The following is a 14,859-nucleotide window of genomic DNA, read 5'->3' as shown; positions in this document are numbered from 1 at the left end:
AAAAGTTCTTTAGGCTTACCGTGCTAAAGAGGACTGATCCGCAGAGACGGGGCCGGCCTTCGATTCCGATTCAGACTGCAGACCTTTGTGCTTCTTTCCACCAGTCTTCTCTATACTGGGTAAAGACCTTTTTGACTTTTGCTTCCCCTTCGCAGTGCCTGTAGATGCTGAGACTGTGGATGACTTCACAGTTTGCTGCTGGTTTGAGGATCGTGAGATAGGTGTAGTCCGTGAGCTCTGGGTTAGAACGCCAACCACACGACTCTTGTTTGTATCTTGCGTGACGGGGCTGGGCGCTAGAGCCACTTGACCAGATACGTTTGTGCTGGGATCGACGGTCTTATCTCTGACAACTCTGCCGACTGAGCTCTGAAGCTGAAGGTTGCCATCTTTATCCACCTGCTGGCTCACAGACATGCTGATGGTTTGGTTCGGTGGAAGAACACAGATGCTACTTGCTATGGAAGTCTGGGCAGGGTTGGCGATTTGGGACATCACGGGTGTTCCCGAATGAAGAACCATTTGCTGCTCTGAAAGGCCCAGGTTGTGAGAACTGGCTTTGAAAAGAAGGTTGCTTATTGGTCCGGTGATTTCAGTAGAGCTAATGAGCCCTGGAGTACTTAAAGATACTGAATTGGCTCCCAGTAGGTTGCCAGTCGCTGTAGGAGGCATGGACACCACGTTCACCACAGACTGGTTAGGGTTAAGTCCAGACACGGTGCATGGTAGAAGGTGAGTTGAAGAATCATGCCCAATGATTCCAGGTTGTGCACTAGTTGAGATTGGCACCGGTTGCGGAAGCAAAGCCTGCTCAATGTACATTACTCCGGATTTGGATCGTTTTATAATGTTGGGCATTTTGCGGTGAGGCGTGGCAGCTGCAGTGGTTATGGTGCCAAGTTCAACCAGTCCTGATTGAGTTGGGATTCCAGTCGCAATCTGCGGAGAAGAGAGGTTAATGAGGGTCATGTTTGGTCCGACTTCAGATGGAGCGAGAGTGGGTTGACTCCTTGAGCGAGCTAGCTTCTTGCTTTTCCGAGGCTGGAGACGAGAAATTTGACGCTTTTTGCCATTCCCAGTGGAGATCACAGCAGGTGTCGGGGAAATGGTTGATGCACTGGACACCATCGCAACACTGGGGCCCAGATCGTGTCTATGCCCAGCTTCGGATGCAACAATCTGAGGATCATGAGATGAAACCCCAATCAAGAGGCCAGAAGTGGTGCTGGGAATCACAGGCTGGAAACTTGTCTGAGTGGTGTTGAAAGCGTGAAGTTGCGGATGATGCTGAACGGGAACCAAGCCTTTTCCGCCAGAAAAGATGGACTGGGAGGTTGAAATCCCAGCGTTGAGACCAGTCAGTACCGGAGCAGTGGTGTTCATGACACCTGTTGCGCTGACCGATGGTGCAATCTGTATCTTCTGAGTTACGCCATTAGGAAGAGTCTGCAATACATAAAGAGGCTGCAAGTGCTGATTGAGGACGAGAAGTTTCTCTGGACCGGGTTTCAAGTGAGATGTGGGGGACTGAACAGCAGAGCTTGCGATCGGAGAGGGACCTGTTGTGGCGGTGGCAGCAGGAATAAACTTCTGCCCTTGAAGAGCCAAGGTAGGGGAACTTGGAAGGACTGGCGTTCCAGAAGTCCTGGCCAGATCCTGAGTCCCTGCTTCTGAAACTTGGGTCATTCCAGGACTTGAGATGTGGTCTCCATCGATGTGAGCAGGAATGAAATGTTCTGGAGTCATGTGACCTTCCGTCACCTGGGAATCTCCACCACTATCATGTGGGCTTTCGCCGCTTGCAGAACCACTTGCTCCCTGCTTCTCCACAACTTTGTCAACTCCCGATTCTTCAGCAGCAAGAGACAATATACTGCGCTCGGACGTCTCAGAGATGAGTGAGCTATGATTCTGATTGTTGACAGAAGGACTACGAGTGGTGAGCACAGAGAGGTCCGATGGCAACTCCAAGGGCAGGCCGTAGGGTTCCTCTACTGCGATTGAAGTGTTTACTCCACCCTCTACAGATTCTGTGCTGGCAAGTGGCTGAGGGAAGTCTTCAAAGAGGATATCCTTCCTTTGATTCACATCAACACCGTACCCTTCGTCTAGGGAAAACGGTTCACTCGACGGAGCTTCAGACTGCTGTCCCAAAGTCTGCATTGAAGGGGTATTGAGCACAAACTCCATAATATCTGAAGGCAGTATGTTCCCGCAGTCGTCGCTGTTGTTGTTGTCTGAGTCTGACTTCAAAAGGTCAGTGCTGAGAGACAGCTGGGTTTCGAGAGGATCCTGTCGATCCTGCGATTTCACGTTTCCTAACGGCAGGCAATTGTCCTTTTGATTTTTGCGACTGTGGCTACCTCCTGCACCAGTAGTACTTTCACTTTCTTTCCCTGAGTCAATGTTCGATTTCTCCGCCCTACTCTCTGCTCGCCCTCTCTTCTTGGTTGAGCTTTTATGCGTTGAAGAAGTTGTAGCTGTGGTTGTGCTACTAGTGCTTACACTGGCGTCACTTTCCGAACCGTCATCCACTCCATCAAGCTGGCCAATCTGTTGGCACTCAAAAGTCTTGCTTGCTGCCGTTATCTCGTCGCTTTCTGCGTCATGTTCCTTTGCTCCATCCCTCAAGAACCTGTGGATCTGCGACCCTCTTCCCAAGCACTGGTCAATACCTTCAATAGTAGGAAGACTAGAGCTGGGATTTATGACCGTTCGTGTGAAGTTGTAATAGTACGAATCCTTATTTGAACCAAATCCTGCTTCCTCGTCCTCTCCACTGTCCGCTGACGAAGACGTGCTCATATCGTCAGCCCCGTCTACTTGTCCCTCAGCTGAACGCTTACTACTGCCTGAGCGCTTCCGTAGAATGTCACCACTGCTATAGAACGGAAGATCTTCCTCGCCGTAGGAACGTACACCGTAGAAAGGAGTGAGTCCGAAGAACATGTTCGATCGAGCCCGGGCACTTCGCCTTGGGTATCTCCTCTTTGCCGAGCCTGCCGAACCATCGCTGTCCTCCTCGTGGTGCTTATCTACAGAGCCTTCATCTTCTAAATGATGGTCCTCCCCATCCCCATCATCCTCAGCAGAGTGATGACCCATGAGGTGCTCTTCGCAGTCCTCGGGGTGAGTGTGACTGTCAGACTCTGAGCTTTCTGAGCTTGCAGATGGAGAAAACAGCACTGCACGGGAAGACCTCTTGGGTTGTGGGCTGTGGCTGACGGGAGAGATGGAAGTGGAGGTGTTCGTGTCAGAGCAGGTACTGAGAGCTTTGGTCCCGTTAGGATCCATTTTTGGAGATATTAAAGACAGTCTCTCGGTGCGCTTCTTCTCTGCTGGTGCAGATTCTTTGCTTAATTTGGAGTGAACCTGCGGAGATTTTAAACTTCGCTCTGAACTTGCCTGAGCTTTCGGCTGAGCTGCTTCCAGAGGAGAACTGTGCTTTTTCTCGGCACTAAACCTCTCGCCTGACTTTATCGGCCTTTCACCTCCCTGACTTTCTGATTTATTCAATTCTGCATTGCCTGAGGGTTTGTGAACGCTGAGAGCTGTGACTCTACTTGTATTATTTTGTGAAGAAGGAGCTTGCCTGTGAGTTTTGATATTGCTGCTTTTTGAGTTGCTGTTGAGAATTTGTGTCTTACTGTTTTGTGGCGTCTCCTTCCTCTCCTTTGAAATGTCCCTGCTTACTGATGATTTAACTTTGGAGTGCTTCTCTTTGGTGCTAGAGGTTCCATGACCAGCTGTTGCAGAAGGGCTCGCCTGGGATCCTCGTTTTATCTCCTCTTCTCCCGTCTTTCCTCCTCCTGATGACCACTGAGGCTTGATAGCTGCAGCAGGGGATGGTCCTGAGACACAGTCGTGAGACTTCCTACCTCCACCTTTTTGGTACAGCGGCTGGGAAGAGCTGGTCTTTCCAATATCTTTAGATTCCTGCACATCTGTCAAGCTTCCCTCTTTCCTTGGAATGGCTTTATCTTTTAAAATACTGGAAAGTGGAGGGCAGGACAAAAGAGTAGCTCCTGCTGGTAGATCAATGTCTTTCGCAGCCTGCTTACCTTTTTCTGTCCGCAAACTACTGCCCCTCTGATGCCCAGTCAAAACTGCAGTTCCAAGAGGAGGAGACACTTGGCTTACTCCAGTCAGTGCTGCAGGGGGCGCTAGTTTCAAATGTTCTCCTTCACTCTGCTTTCTAGCAACATCTCTGCCACCATCCAGCCTCTCTGTGAAACCATAATTTGGTCTACCTTGAGTTCCTACATTTACGGAACTCGTCTCCCGACCCTGAGATCTTTCACCGCCCTGCAGTTTCCCCTTCACAGGATCTCGGACTCCGTGGTCCTGGGAGGCTGAAGATAGGGATGAAGCAGATGAAGGAGAGCCTGTCTGGCTGAAGACACCACTTCCTTGTGGAGAGGAGGAGGAAGAGACCTTCTGTTTGGGATGTTGAGGGGAGAGGGAGGAGGTGCTATGGCGGCGAGACCCAACACTTGGCAAACTGGTGCTGAGCAGAGGGTCACCGACAGTAACGATCTCATGGGCTGAGCTGGGGACTCCTCCTATTAGGAAACAAATGGCATAGTTTAAAAAAAATAATACTCTGGAAGAACATAATAAAGTTATATACCATATTTTTCGCACTATAAGGCCTGTTTAAAGTCCTTATAATATATATATATATATATATTATTATAATATATATCCATATACACTGTAAATCAAAAGTCACAGGACACCTTTTTATTTTAGGAATGAAAGGGAAACAAAAAAAGGAAAATGAATCCTTTAATTTACCCAAAAATCGTCAGTGCACCTTATAATCCGGTGCTCCTTATGTATGAATTCTACCAGTCAGGTATTAAGGAGCAGTAAAGCCACTCCACTGAAGTACAGAGTTATACAGGAGTTAAATGCTAGCTCTTTCGACGTTTAGAGATGAGAATTATTGGCCTGTAGTCTGTCTGCTAACCCCAAATAGCACTGCTGGAGCATCATTAGCATTACAGACTAGCTGCGTTAGCTCCTTTCCCGTTCAAAAGGAGAGTATTATCGGCCTGTAGTCGGACTGCTCAGTGTTAAAACAAGCTACGTGGGACGAACCTTTAGCTAATATCGCCCTTGCTTTACCGGTGTTGTGCCCAACTCAGTACCCCCCGCCAGGAAAAAGCACCCCCTTTTGGGAGAGCTCATGTACTTCTTGGCTTTAACTTTTTCTTAGAAAAATGAAAATAACCCAGAATGCTGTTTTTCTAGTTAAGCTGTCTCCTAAGAAATAATGAAAAACAGTCATGTCACCTGCAGCCTCTCCTGTGAGGGGGTGCTTTTCCTGGCGGGAATGCGGAATTTGGAACCATAGTATGACGATTATCGGGACCCCCGCCATGAAAAGCACCCCCTCTCGGCAGCGCGTACGTCCTTAGCACTGTCTTATTGCTAAAAACGCTTTAACTTTACTTAGAAATACGCTCTGAGAGAAGGTGCTTTTTCTGGCGGGGGTGCTGAATTTGACACAACACCGGAATACTCAGGGTACTCAGGGTACCTCAATGTAGCGTTGTCTGCTAGATGCGGCTAGCCTTTGTTGAAAATCTGTAAATCTAAATCTAATCTTACTGTAAATAGACAGAAGTGCTTTACTCACCCAAATAAACAGTTTTCAGTAGAGAAATCTGTGTAGATTAACATCCAGCACTCGTTTGACTTAAAAAAAAAAATGATTAGAAGAAAACATGGCGACACCCCTGTTCCTTCCTAGTGTTGCATAATGCGCCTAATAATCCTTATGTATGAAAATTATTGATAGTGCGCCTTATAGTGCGAAAAATACGGTACTGTATGAAAATAACACTGAAGGTTTGAAGGTTTAATATGGATACCTGGAGAGGGAAGAGGTCTGGAAGGAGAACGATGGCAGGGAGGGTAACTGGGGTGTCTGTTTCTAAAGTAAACCCTGCGTTTTGGTGTAATGGCCATCATGGTGTTTTGATCAGTGGAAACAGTGGAATCTGCCAAAGGGGATGGGCTCATTTCTGTTAAAAAAAAGTGAATAAACTTAAATTAAGTAAGGAAATCATAAAAAACTACAGTGATTTATATAAAAAATGTAAGAAATTCAATTTTCAATTTTACCTGAGACAGGTGGGGGACTGTGTGCAATGGTACGATTATCCTCTGGTGGTATCGTGCTGCTGATAGCGTCGGCCACTAGAGGGCGGCACGCCAGAATTCTGCATGTGTAGACACAGCGTTTGCGAGCATCCAGAGTGCTCCAGTAGACCCTTGAACATCTTAAAGAGTAAAATATAACATTTTCTTAATGCATTTAAAGCAAATAACACTGAACATGAACATGAACACACTTTCTCATAATGAGCTACTTACTGGTATCCTACAGGAAAGAGCTTCCTCTCACAGTCTGAGAGCTCAGTCAGCATCCCGAGACAATCAATAGTCATGGAACCTGCAGTCGAAATGAAGAAGACCACGTTTATTTTAGCGCTTCATGTGTTATACTACATTAAACTGATATAATGATAATATTAAAAATAATTCTGACCTATCATCATGTGAACTTTATCTGGCTCAAGTCCATTGAGAAACTTCCTTCTCAAACTGATCCCTTCAAAGTCCACCAAAATCCTTCGGGTTACTTCAAAACCAGTTTCTGACAAAACCTAAAAAAACAAGTTCAATATTATTGATGGGATCAATGACACAAAAAACATTAAGGCAAGAAACACAAGTAAATCAAATGATATAAGGTGCATTTAAAATTTAATTTTCCCAAAAATCATCAGAGCTCCTTATAATCCGGTGCTCCTTATGTATGAATTCTATCAGTCAGGTATTAAGCAGCAGTAAAGACACTCCACTGAAGTACAGAGTTATACAGGAGTTTCAGTTTAGTTCTCCAGCACAGAGCCTGGAGCAGTACTAGCATTAGCCGCTAACCAAAGCGCTAAGCGCTAGCTCTTTCACCATTCTGAGGTGAGTTTTATCATGCCTGTAGCCTGCTGTTAACCCTGGCTAGCACTGCTGGAGCAGCACTAGCATTAGCCACTAACCGTGCTAGGCACTAGCTTTTTCACTGTTTAGAACTGAGTATTAATGGCCTGTAGCCTGCTCGCTAGAGGTTAGCTGCTAACGCTCCAGCCTTAGTGCTGGAGAAATTTGGAAATCTAAGCTTACTGTAAATAAATGGAAGCACTTTACTCACCCAAATAAACAGTCTGTAGATTAACTTTTATAACTCTAATGACAAATGTCGTTAAAAAAAAGGGAAATTGGAACTGAAACCAAAAATAACCGGGGGTTCTAGGAGTTAACATCCAGAATTGGTTTGACTTTTTAAATTACAGTTTAATTTACTTAATTTAGCTTAGCTTTAAAAGGTCTCGCTGCCGGCGTGACACCCCTATTCCTTACTAGTATCGCTACAGTGCACCACCTGGTGTCACTAAAACATTTTAAACTTTTAATATCTAACCACCTTCAAAACAGCCTGTAACTGTTTTAGTTGAGTTTTTTTACCTTATTTATTTGAATTATTTTGTCTTTTTATTTATCTAATTTTATGTTTTTACCATTTAGCCCTTTTATTTTATTTATTTTATTCATTTCATCCTTTTATTTGTTTTGTTACTGCCTTTACTTTTGGTGTTTTACATTTTTATTTAGTTTATTTTCTTCCTTTTATTTTTTATATATATATTTTTTTACTTCTTCTTCTTCTTATTATTATTATTATTATTTGTTTTAGTTCCATCATTTACTTTTTTCTAATTGTGGTTATTTTAGTCCTTTATTTTTTTTTTTTTTACTGTGTTCATATTTTATTATTCTACATATTTATCTCTTTGTTTTATTGCTCTACATTTTAGCCTGTTTGCATATCCTTTTATTTTGAATTAAATCTTACATTGTTTGCTTGTTTTATAACTTAGACTTTATTTTCACTCTGTAATACATTGAGGGTAACCCTCATTTTCAATGTAGTCGAACTTACATAAAATTAAAGGGATTGAAAATTAAGGTTGATTGATTGATTGATTGATTGATTAATGCGCCTTATAATCCGGTGGTCCTTATAGTGTGAAAAATATGGTATGCAAATGCCTTAACAAATCATATTGCCTAAACTAGCACTTACAAAGCAGCTTGCACTTGAATTGCGTTATAAAACGCTTTATAACAAATTTTTTCAACACAATTCTGTGCAAAATCCGGTCTATGTAGCCTGAAATGTTTGTGTAGTTTTTATTACAGCAGTGAGGAGTATCAGTACTCTACCTCGCCCTTGATAAGGTCCCTGTGGTGCTGGCAGTACACCTTCTTGTCCTCTAAAAAGACACAGTTGCGCTGGCGAGCACACATGAAGTGATAGTTACTGGAGCAGGAGGTGAGGCAGCAGCACACCGTGGCTCCGGGCTTCTGACAGTTCTCACAGCGCTGAAAAAACAACAACAAAAGGAGGATCAGGATAAATGGAGGATAAATGATATTAGACCTTAATTAGAATTAAACCGCTTGAACACAGACTGCACAAACGATGCAGAAAGCATACGGCTAACGTGAACTTACCAGCTGTCTGCCTTTGCTCACGGCCATGTGCACATTCTTCAGAGAGCCATCATCATCCTCAAACACCTCCGCTGACCACAGCGCACAGTTCACATGCACCCACTCATTCTGACCAATGTACAGCAATCTTCCACACTCCTGAGGGTGAAGAAAAGGAATTGATTACACACTTAACACCTAAAATAATACAATTATTCTCAAAGAAACAGTTGCAAAGATAGTTTTGCAGCTAAAACAAGGTGTTGCATTGCAATGCTGATTCAAAACCTACAAATACACAAGTAGCGTGCAACATATGTTTAAGATGATGTCCTGCTATAACGCATCCCATGCATCTTAAACATTTAGACATTGTTCCTGCAGATTATGGAGTAGGTGTGCAACACTGAGTTTTTAATAGCATCCAATACATTCTGAGTCAGGGATACATCTGGTGATGCGATGGCCCACGGATGCATAGTATCAGTGTCTTTAAGGAAAGCTCTAAAGATGCGTTTTCACACCTGTAGTTGGTTTCTATGCTCCGGATCACTTGATGAGTTCGTTTATTTGGAGTTTGTTAATGTTTCTCCCACTGTTTGGTTTGTTTTCACACAGGCAGAAACCTTAACGCACCATAATTTGAGCACCAATGAAAACTTTAAACAATTTAGTTAAATAATTGGCATAAATAGCTGCATCTAATATTGCCACAAATATTCATACGGTTAAAACGGACTCGGATTGGTTTGTACTGGTGCTGCGGTTTGATTGAGCATTGTAAAATATGACACCAGGCCTTTAATTTCTGCTGGTTGATTCCTTCTGGCTGCAACAATTTTTCTGATGATTAGTGCAATGCTAAGCTATGCTAATGCTACTGTTTCTGTGTTACTTTGCTGGTAAAAAGTGTTTTTACTTACATTGGTCTTCTCATCTCCATAATTCAGACAGAGCACACACTGTCGGTTGTCAATAACACCAGGAGGAGGTGGGACATCAAGACTGTCTTCCGGAACGAGGTCTAAAAAAATAAATAAAATAAAAAATAGAATTAGAATTGACCAAAAAAAAGAAAGAAAAACAAATAGTCTGTAAAGTAACACATTTTAATATTTGCAGTTGATATTAAAGACTTATTAATGGCTGATCCTGTGATGTTTCCCTCACCATGTATAACCTGTGGAGCAGGAGGTGGAGGTGTGGGGGGTATCGGGGAGTCCGGTTCACCGGGGGCTTTAGGACGAGGAGCAGGAATGATCTTCATAAGCAGAGGCTGCTCAGCTCGGGCGTTCTCCTCCCTCTCCTGCCACTGAGCGTAGTTATGATCCAGAGACGGGGGCAGTACAGCATTAGGAAGTAAACCACTGCTGTAAAGAGGAAATAAAAGGAAAATATTGTTACTTAGCATTCATTTATTTAGGGCTCTTAGTATATTGTATGCAATATGGATACTTATATTTTTATATGCCTTTCATGACAAATGATTGACACGCAACCATGCAAATCCAACTACTTGCATTTACTTTTGCAAACTAGTCCCTGGGTTTTTGCTCAAATATATTTTTTTCAACATTATCTTTATTGGTTTTTCAAAAAGGAAAAAAAAGCTTCCAATAATATACAGAGATAAGCATGTTCTCATATCAAAAGAAACATCAAGGGCAATTAAATTACTCTCCAGCATTCAACTAGTCTTCTTTTCTTTGCAAATGAGTACAATGTGTATGAGTGGGATAAAAAAGAACATATTTTAAAATATTCATAAGACACTAATCAACTTTTATTTAAAAAAATAATAATAATACTTTTTAGACCATTTGTATTTGACTACGGTAAGTAATATGGCTTTCATATGCTGATTGACCCAATACGATAAAATCTGGAGAATGCTTCATGTAGGGAGAAAGCTATTTATGAAAGTTAATTTTATTATTTAGATGTTTAGATGTTGACCCTTTAAAAAAATAATAATAATAAATTGTTCTATTTATTGAATTGTAAACAAATTAACAATTAAAAAAAAAAACAAAATAAATAAATAAATAAATAAATGTATTCATTAATTCTGAAACATTTCTATTGGTCCAATAATCAAAGTAAAGTAAAGTAAACAAAGTAAAGAACAACTGATATTCACATTATGCCAATAACTGAAAAACATCATCATAAGAGCACTTCAGTTTCTGAATCAGTTTCTCTGATTTTGCTATTTATAGGTTTATGTTTGAGTAAAATGAACATTGTTGTTTTATTCTATAAACTACAGACAACATTTCTCCCAAATTACAAATAAAAATATTCTCATTTAGAGCATTTATTTACAGAAAATGAGAAATGGCTGAAATAACAAAAAAAAAGATGCAGAGCTTTCAGACCTCAAATAATGCAAAGAAAACAAGTTCATATTCATAAAGTTTTAAGTGTTCAGAAATAAATATTTGGTGGAATAACCATCAAAATGTTTTTAATCACTGTTTTCATTAACATGCATGTTGTCATCATGTTCTCCTCCACCAGTCTTACACACTGCTTTTGGATAACTTTATGCTGCTTTACTCCTGGTGCAAAAATTCAAGCAGTTCAGTTTGGTGGTTTGATGGCTTGTGATCATCCATCTTCCTCTTGATTATATTCCAGAGGTTTTCAGTTTGGTAAAATTTGGTAAAAAAGAAATTCATAATTTTTAAGTGGTCTGTTATTTTTTTTTCCAGAGCTGTATATAGTTATTCAATAGCACAAAACCCGATGTCAGCACTGAACGTGTGCTCAGGTGAAAGTGTCTCTATGCTGGTGATCACTTTCTCCTGCTAAAAACAGAAATGTGAAAACATACAGAGTGCACTGGGAGAACTGTAGTTATAAGATAGAAAACACTGCTTTTTGCACTCCTGAATAATGCACACTAACAAATGAGGTCTACCAACAGAACCACCAACAGAGTGACCGCAAGACTCGTCAAAGCACCCCTGTGAAATACGACCCCGCCGGCTAGCCTCAAACAATGGAACCAGATCATGCAGACTGCATTCCCTACAGAAATCTGATATTTCTGCTCTGAATGAGAGTGAAGAATAGACACATCCCCACTCACAAGCTGTTACAGCTCCTCTCAGATCACTAAAAATTAACTTAGCGTTCAGCGTACCGTGCCTGATTAAAAACCAAATCAGGGTTATTTCACCAAATATTAATTTCTGAACTCTTAAAACTTTATGAATATGAACTTGTTTTCTTTGCATTATTTGAGGTCTGAAAGTTCTGCATCTTTTTTTGTTATTTCAGCCATTTCTCATTTTCTGTAAATAAATGCTCTAAATGAGAATATTTTTATTTGTAATTTGGGAGAAATGTTGTCTGTAGTTTATAGAATAAAACAACAATGTTCATTTTACTCAAACATAAACCTATAAATAGCACAATCAGAGAAACTGATTCAGAAACTGAAGTGCTCTCTTCATTTTTTTCAGAGCTGAATAAATACACATTTATTGTGAATACAGAAAAAATCATCAGAGTTCCTTATAATCTGTGTAGATTAACATCCAGCACTCGTTTAACTTTAAAAGAAAAAGCTTCCCTGTCAGGTTGGAGGCAGGGAAGACGAGGAGGCGGACGCAAATGCAAACAACAGGGGATTTATTAACAAAAAAGACAGCAAATACAAAATAAACATGGAATAAACCGAAAACAAGGCTGAGGAAACGGGGGAACACATGGACCACTAACAGACGTAAAAACGTACAAGGATCGACACCGGGGAAATGGAACACGGACCTTAAATAGAGGTGCACACACACAGGAAACATGAAACACCTGGGACGAAGGGGCGGAGTTACAAAAGAACACAGGTGAGTGGAAAAACACAGGCATAACACAGGGGCACGGGTCACGTGGGACAACACAGGCACGATGACAGACAGGAAACAGGGCCAGGACCTTACATTCCCCATTAAGAAGCCCTTAAGATGTTTCAGTTAAAACTTAGTTTGTACACCAACCTTCAATACAAAAAGCAATACAGTAACATGACTGAAGAAGAAGGACAGCTGTCAAATTCATTAAAAGAAAGAAAGAAAAGAAACTTACTTGGAAGCGAATTTCTGCGTCTCCCAGAATTTGGACTCCCTCACCTTCAGCCACGGAAAAACCCTTTCCATTTGCTGCATAAAAACACACCAGAGTTAGAGTCAGACAGCAGAGTCAGGGCTGGGTATCAAAATTCAAAACCGAAAAGGCACAGACTGAAACAGCCTGTTTTTGATACTTTGCATTAAATGCGCCAAAATGGAGAGCGTGCACAGTGAGGTAAAAACACCCAGCACGGTGCTCTGCTGCACACAGGTGGTGAGTGTGCCCAGAAATGTGGTGAGCATGTTCATGGTGATCAATTAAATTGGTGATTTAAATTGCCGCTGTACTAAAATCTCAGGCACTCGCTCTCTCGCAGTTTCTCGATCAATTGTGCGCTCTCGCTCTCCCTCTCTCTCTGTCTCTCTTTTACTCACTCCCTCTCCCTCTTTTTCTCACTCGCTCTGTCTCTCTCTCTCTCTCTCTCACTGACTCGCTGTCTGTCGCTCTCTCTCTTTCGCTTTCTGTCTCTTGCTAACTCAGTCTTTCTCTCACTCGCTCTGTCTTTTTCTCTCTCTCTGTCCCTCTTTCTCACTCTCTTTCCTCTCTCTCACTTACTCACTCGCTCGCTCTGTCTCTTCCTCTCTCTCACTCGCTGTCTCTCTTTCTCTCTAGTTCTTGACTGTCCCTCTTTCTTTCGCTCCGTCTGTCCCTCTCTCACTCACTCACCTCACTCACTGTCTGTCTTTTGCTAACTCGCACAGTCTGTCCCTCTCCCTCTTTCTTGCTCTCTTTCCCTCTCTCTCACTCATTCGCTTTGTATCTTCTTCTCTCTCTCGCTCACTCTGTCTCTCCCTCTCCAGCTCTGTCTTTCTCTCTCTCTTCCTCTTTCTTGCTCTCTTTCCCTCTCTGTCTCTCACTCACTTCCTCCCTCTTTCTCTTACTCGCTCTCTTTCTTTCTCTCTCTCACTCATTCGCTGTCTTTTCCTCTCTCATTCTCTCTCTCTCTCTCTTGCTCTGTCTGTACCTCTGTCTCTCTTTCTAGTTCTTATCTGTCCCTCTTTCTTTTGCTCTGTCTGTCCGTCTCTCACTGTGTCTCTCTCTCTCTCTCTCACTCGCTGTCTATCGCTCTCTCTCTTTCGCTGTCTGTCTCGTACTAACTCGCACAGTCTTTTTCTCACTGGCTCTATCTGTCCCTCTCTCTAAGATATTATAATACAGTATTAAAGCTCTAGTCTGCCTGACTTAAACCACACTACACTTATTACTGCTCTCCCTCTGAAAAAGGTACTGAGTAAAGTATTGTTTGGGTTTTGGTACTACATTTAAAGTATCGTATCGTAATGGTATCTACATTTTTAAACGGTACTCAGCCCTGCGCAGCGTTTCAGCCTGAAGCACAATCCAAACACTGAGCACTGCTCCTGCTGTACACTCACCCGGATAAAGAAAGCTCGGACCATGCTGTTGGCCTTCCTGCCCTCGGGAAGCCCCCCCTCTGTATTGATGGCTGTCTGGATGATTTTTACGATGTCGTCACTGAACTCCAGCTGAAAGACATGAACAGAACCACAGCGTCACTCGTCTCTTCCTCTGACCTGCATCTGAACCTCAACAACATACTGCTACAGAGTCCTGATCTCTTACCACAGATTTATAGAGCCCTAAATCCATCTTCTTCTCCACAGACTCCAGGTCGAGGGGCGTGTCCGCGGGCAGGGAGACCTCCGTGAGGACAGGGGGGTCGGGTCCTTCAGGAGAGCGCCGGGAGGGGAGACTCTCCTCTGTCTCTGGATTCAGCTCTGGAGGCTTCATCACTGCCTGGAACAGAAAAGAGTTACCAAAATTTAAAATTTTATCACCCATACTATAATCAGTGGCAGGCCTACTGATCATCAATAGTGCATTATAGCATTCTGTAACCCTGTGTTCACACTAGAATGTGACAAGCAAATATTTAACATGTTTAATATCTGACTCAGTCAGTGACTGGGAACCAGAAACAGCGGCTATATATTGCCAATGGAATTACAGAAAGAGAAAAAGAAATCTGAGCACTTGCTGTTCCTTTGTTAGATCATATGAATGAGCTCTGTATGAATGGGGTGAATGGAGCTAAAAGCTAAAAACTTTACATTTAAAATATTTATGAATTACATGTACATCTGAGTATTTCTTTAATTTTAGCTTCCTCTTACAGCGTCCACAGTTAATCCTGTTGGATGT

At 42.3% G+C, this 14,859-nt stretch overlaps 2 protein-coding genes across 2 annotated transcripts in view; one reads left to right on the top strand and one right to left on the bottom strand.

Moving 5' to 3' along the window:
* The window catches only part of kmt2a (lysine (K)-specific methyltransferase 2A), a 67,228-nt gene that overhangs the window by 14,307 nt on the left and 38,062 nt on the right, over positions 1 to 14,859 (bottom strand). The window contains exons 15-26 of the mRNA XM_049467183.1: positions 14,281 to 14,454; positions 14,073 to 14,183; positions 12,652 to 12,725; positions 9,733 to 9,932; positions 9,486 to 9,586; positions 8,584 to 8,721; positions 8,293 to 8,451; positions 6,560 to 6,677; positions 6,385 to 6,463; positions 6,133 to 6,290; positions 5,880 to 6,032; positions 20 to 4,562 (exon numbers count right to left, since the gene is read on the bottom strand). Of these exons, the coding sequence (XP_049323140.1) occupies positions 20 to 4,562; positions 5,880 to 6,032; positions 6,133 to 6,290; positions 6,385 to 6,463; positions 6,560 to 6,677; positions 8,293 to 8,451; positions 8,584 to 8,721; positions 9,486 to 9,586; positions 9,733 to 9,932; positions 12,652 to 12,725; positions 14,073 to 14,183; positions 14,281 to 14,454 (6,008 nt within the window). The remainder of the gene's footprint in view (positions 1 to 19; positions 4,563 to 5,879; positions 6,033 to 6,132; positions 6,291 to 6,384; positions 6,464 to 6,559; positions 6,678 to 8,292; positions 8,452 to 8,583; positions 8,722 to 9,485; positions 9,587 to 9,732; positions 9,933 to 12,651; positions 12,726 to 14,072; positions 14,184 to 14,280; positions 14,455 to 14,859) is intronic.
* Positions 1 to 14,859, top strand: part of grik4 (glutamate receptor, ionotropic, kainate 4) — a 1,128,391-nt gene that overhangs the window by 1,095,178 nt on the left and 18,354 nt on the right. The gene's annotated exons all lie outside the window — the stretch shown is intronic.

Source organism: Astyanax mexicanus, chromosome 18, assembly GCF_023375975.1.
Source record: "Astyanax mexicanus isolate ESR-SI-001 chromosome 18, AstMex3_surface, whole genome shotgun sequence".
In the NCBI taxonomy this organism is placed as follows: Eukaryota; Metazoa; Chordata; class Actinopteri; order Characiformes; family Acestrorhamphidae; genus Astyanax; species Astyanax mexicanus.
The sequence above is the reverse complement of the archived record's forward strand: the minus strand, read 5'-3'. Positions and strand labels throughout refer to the sequence as shown.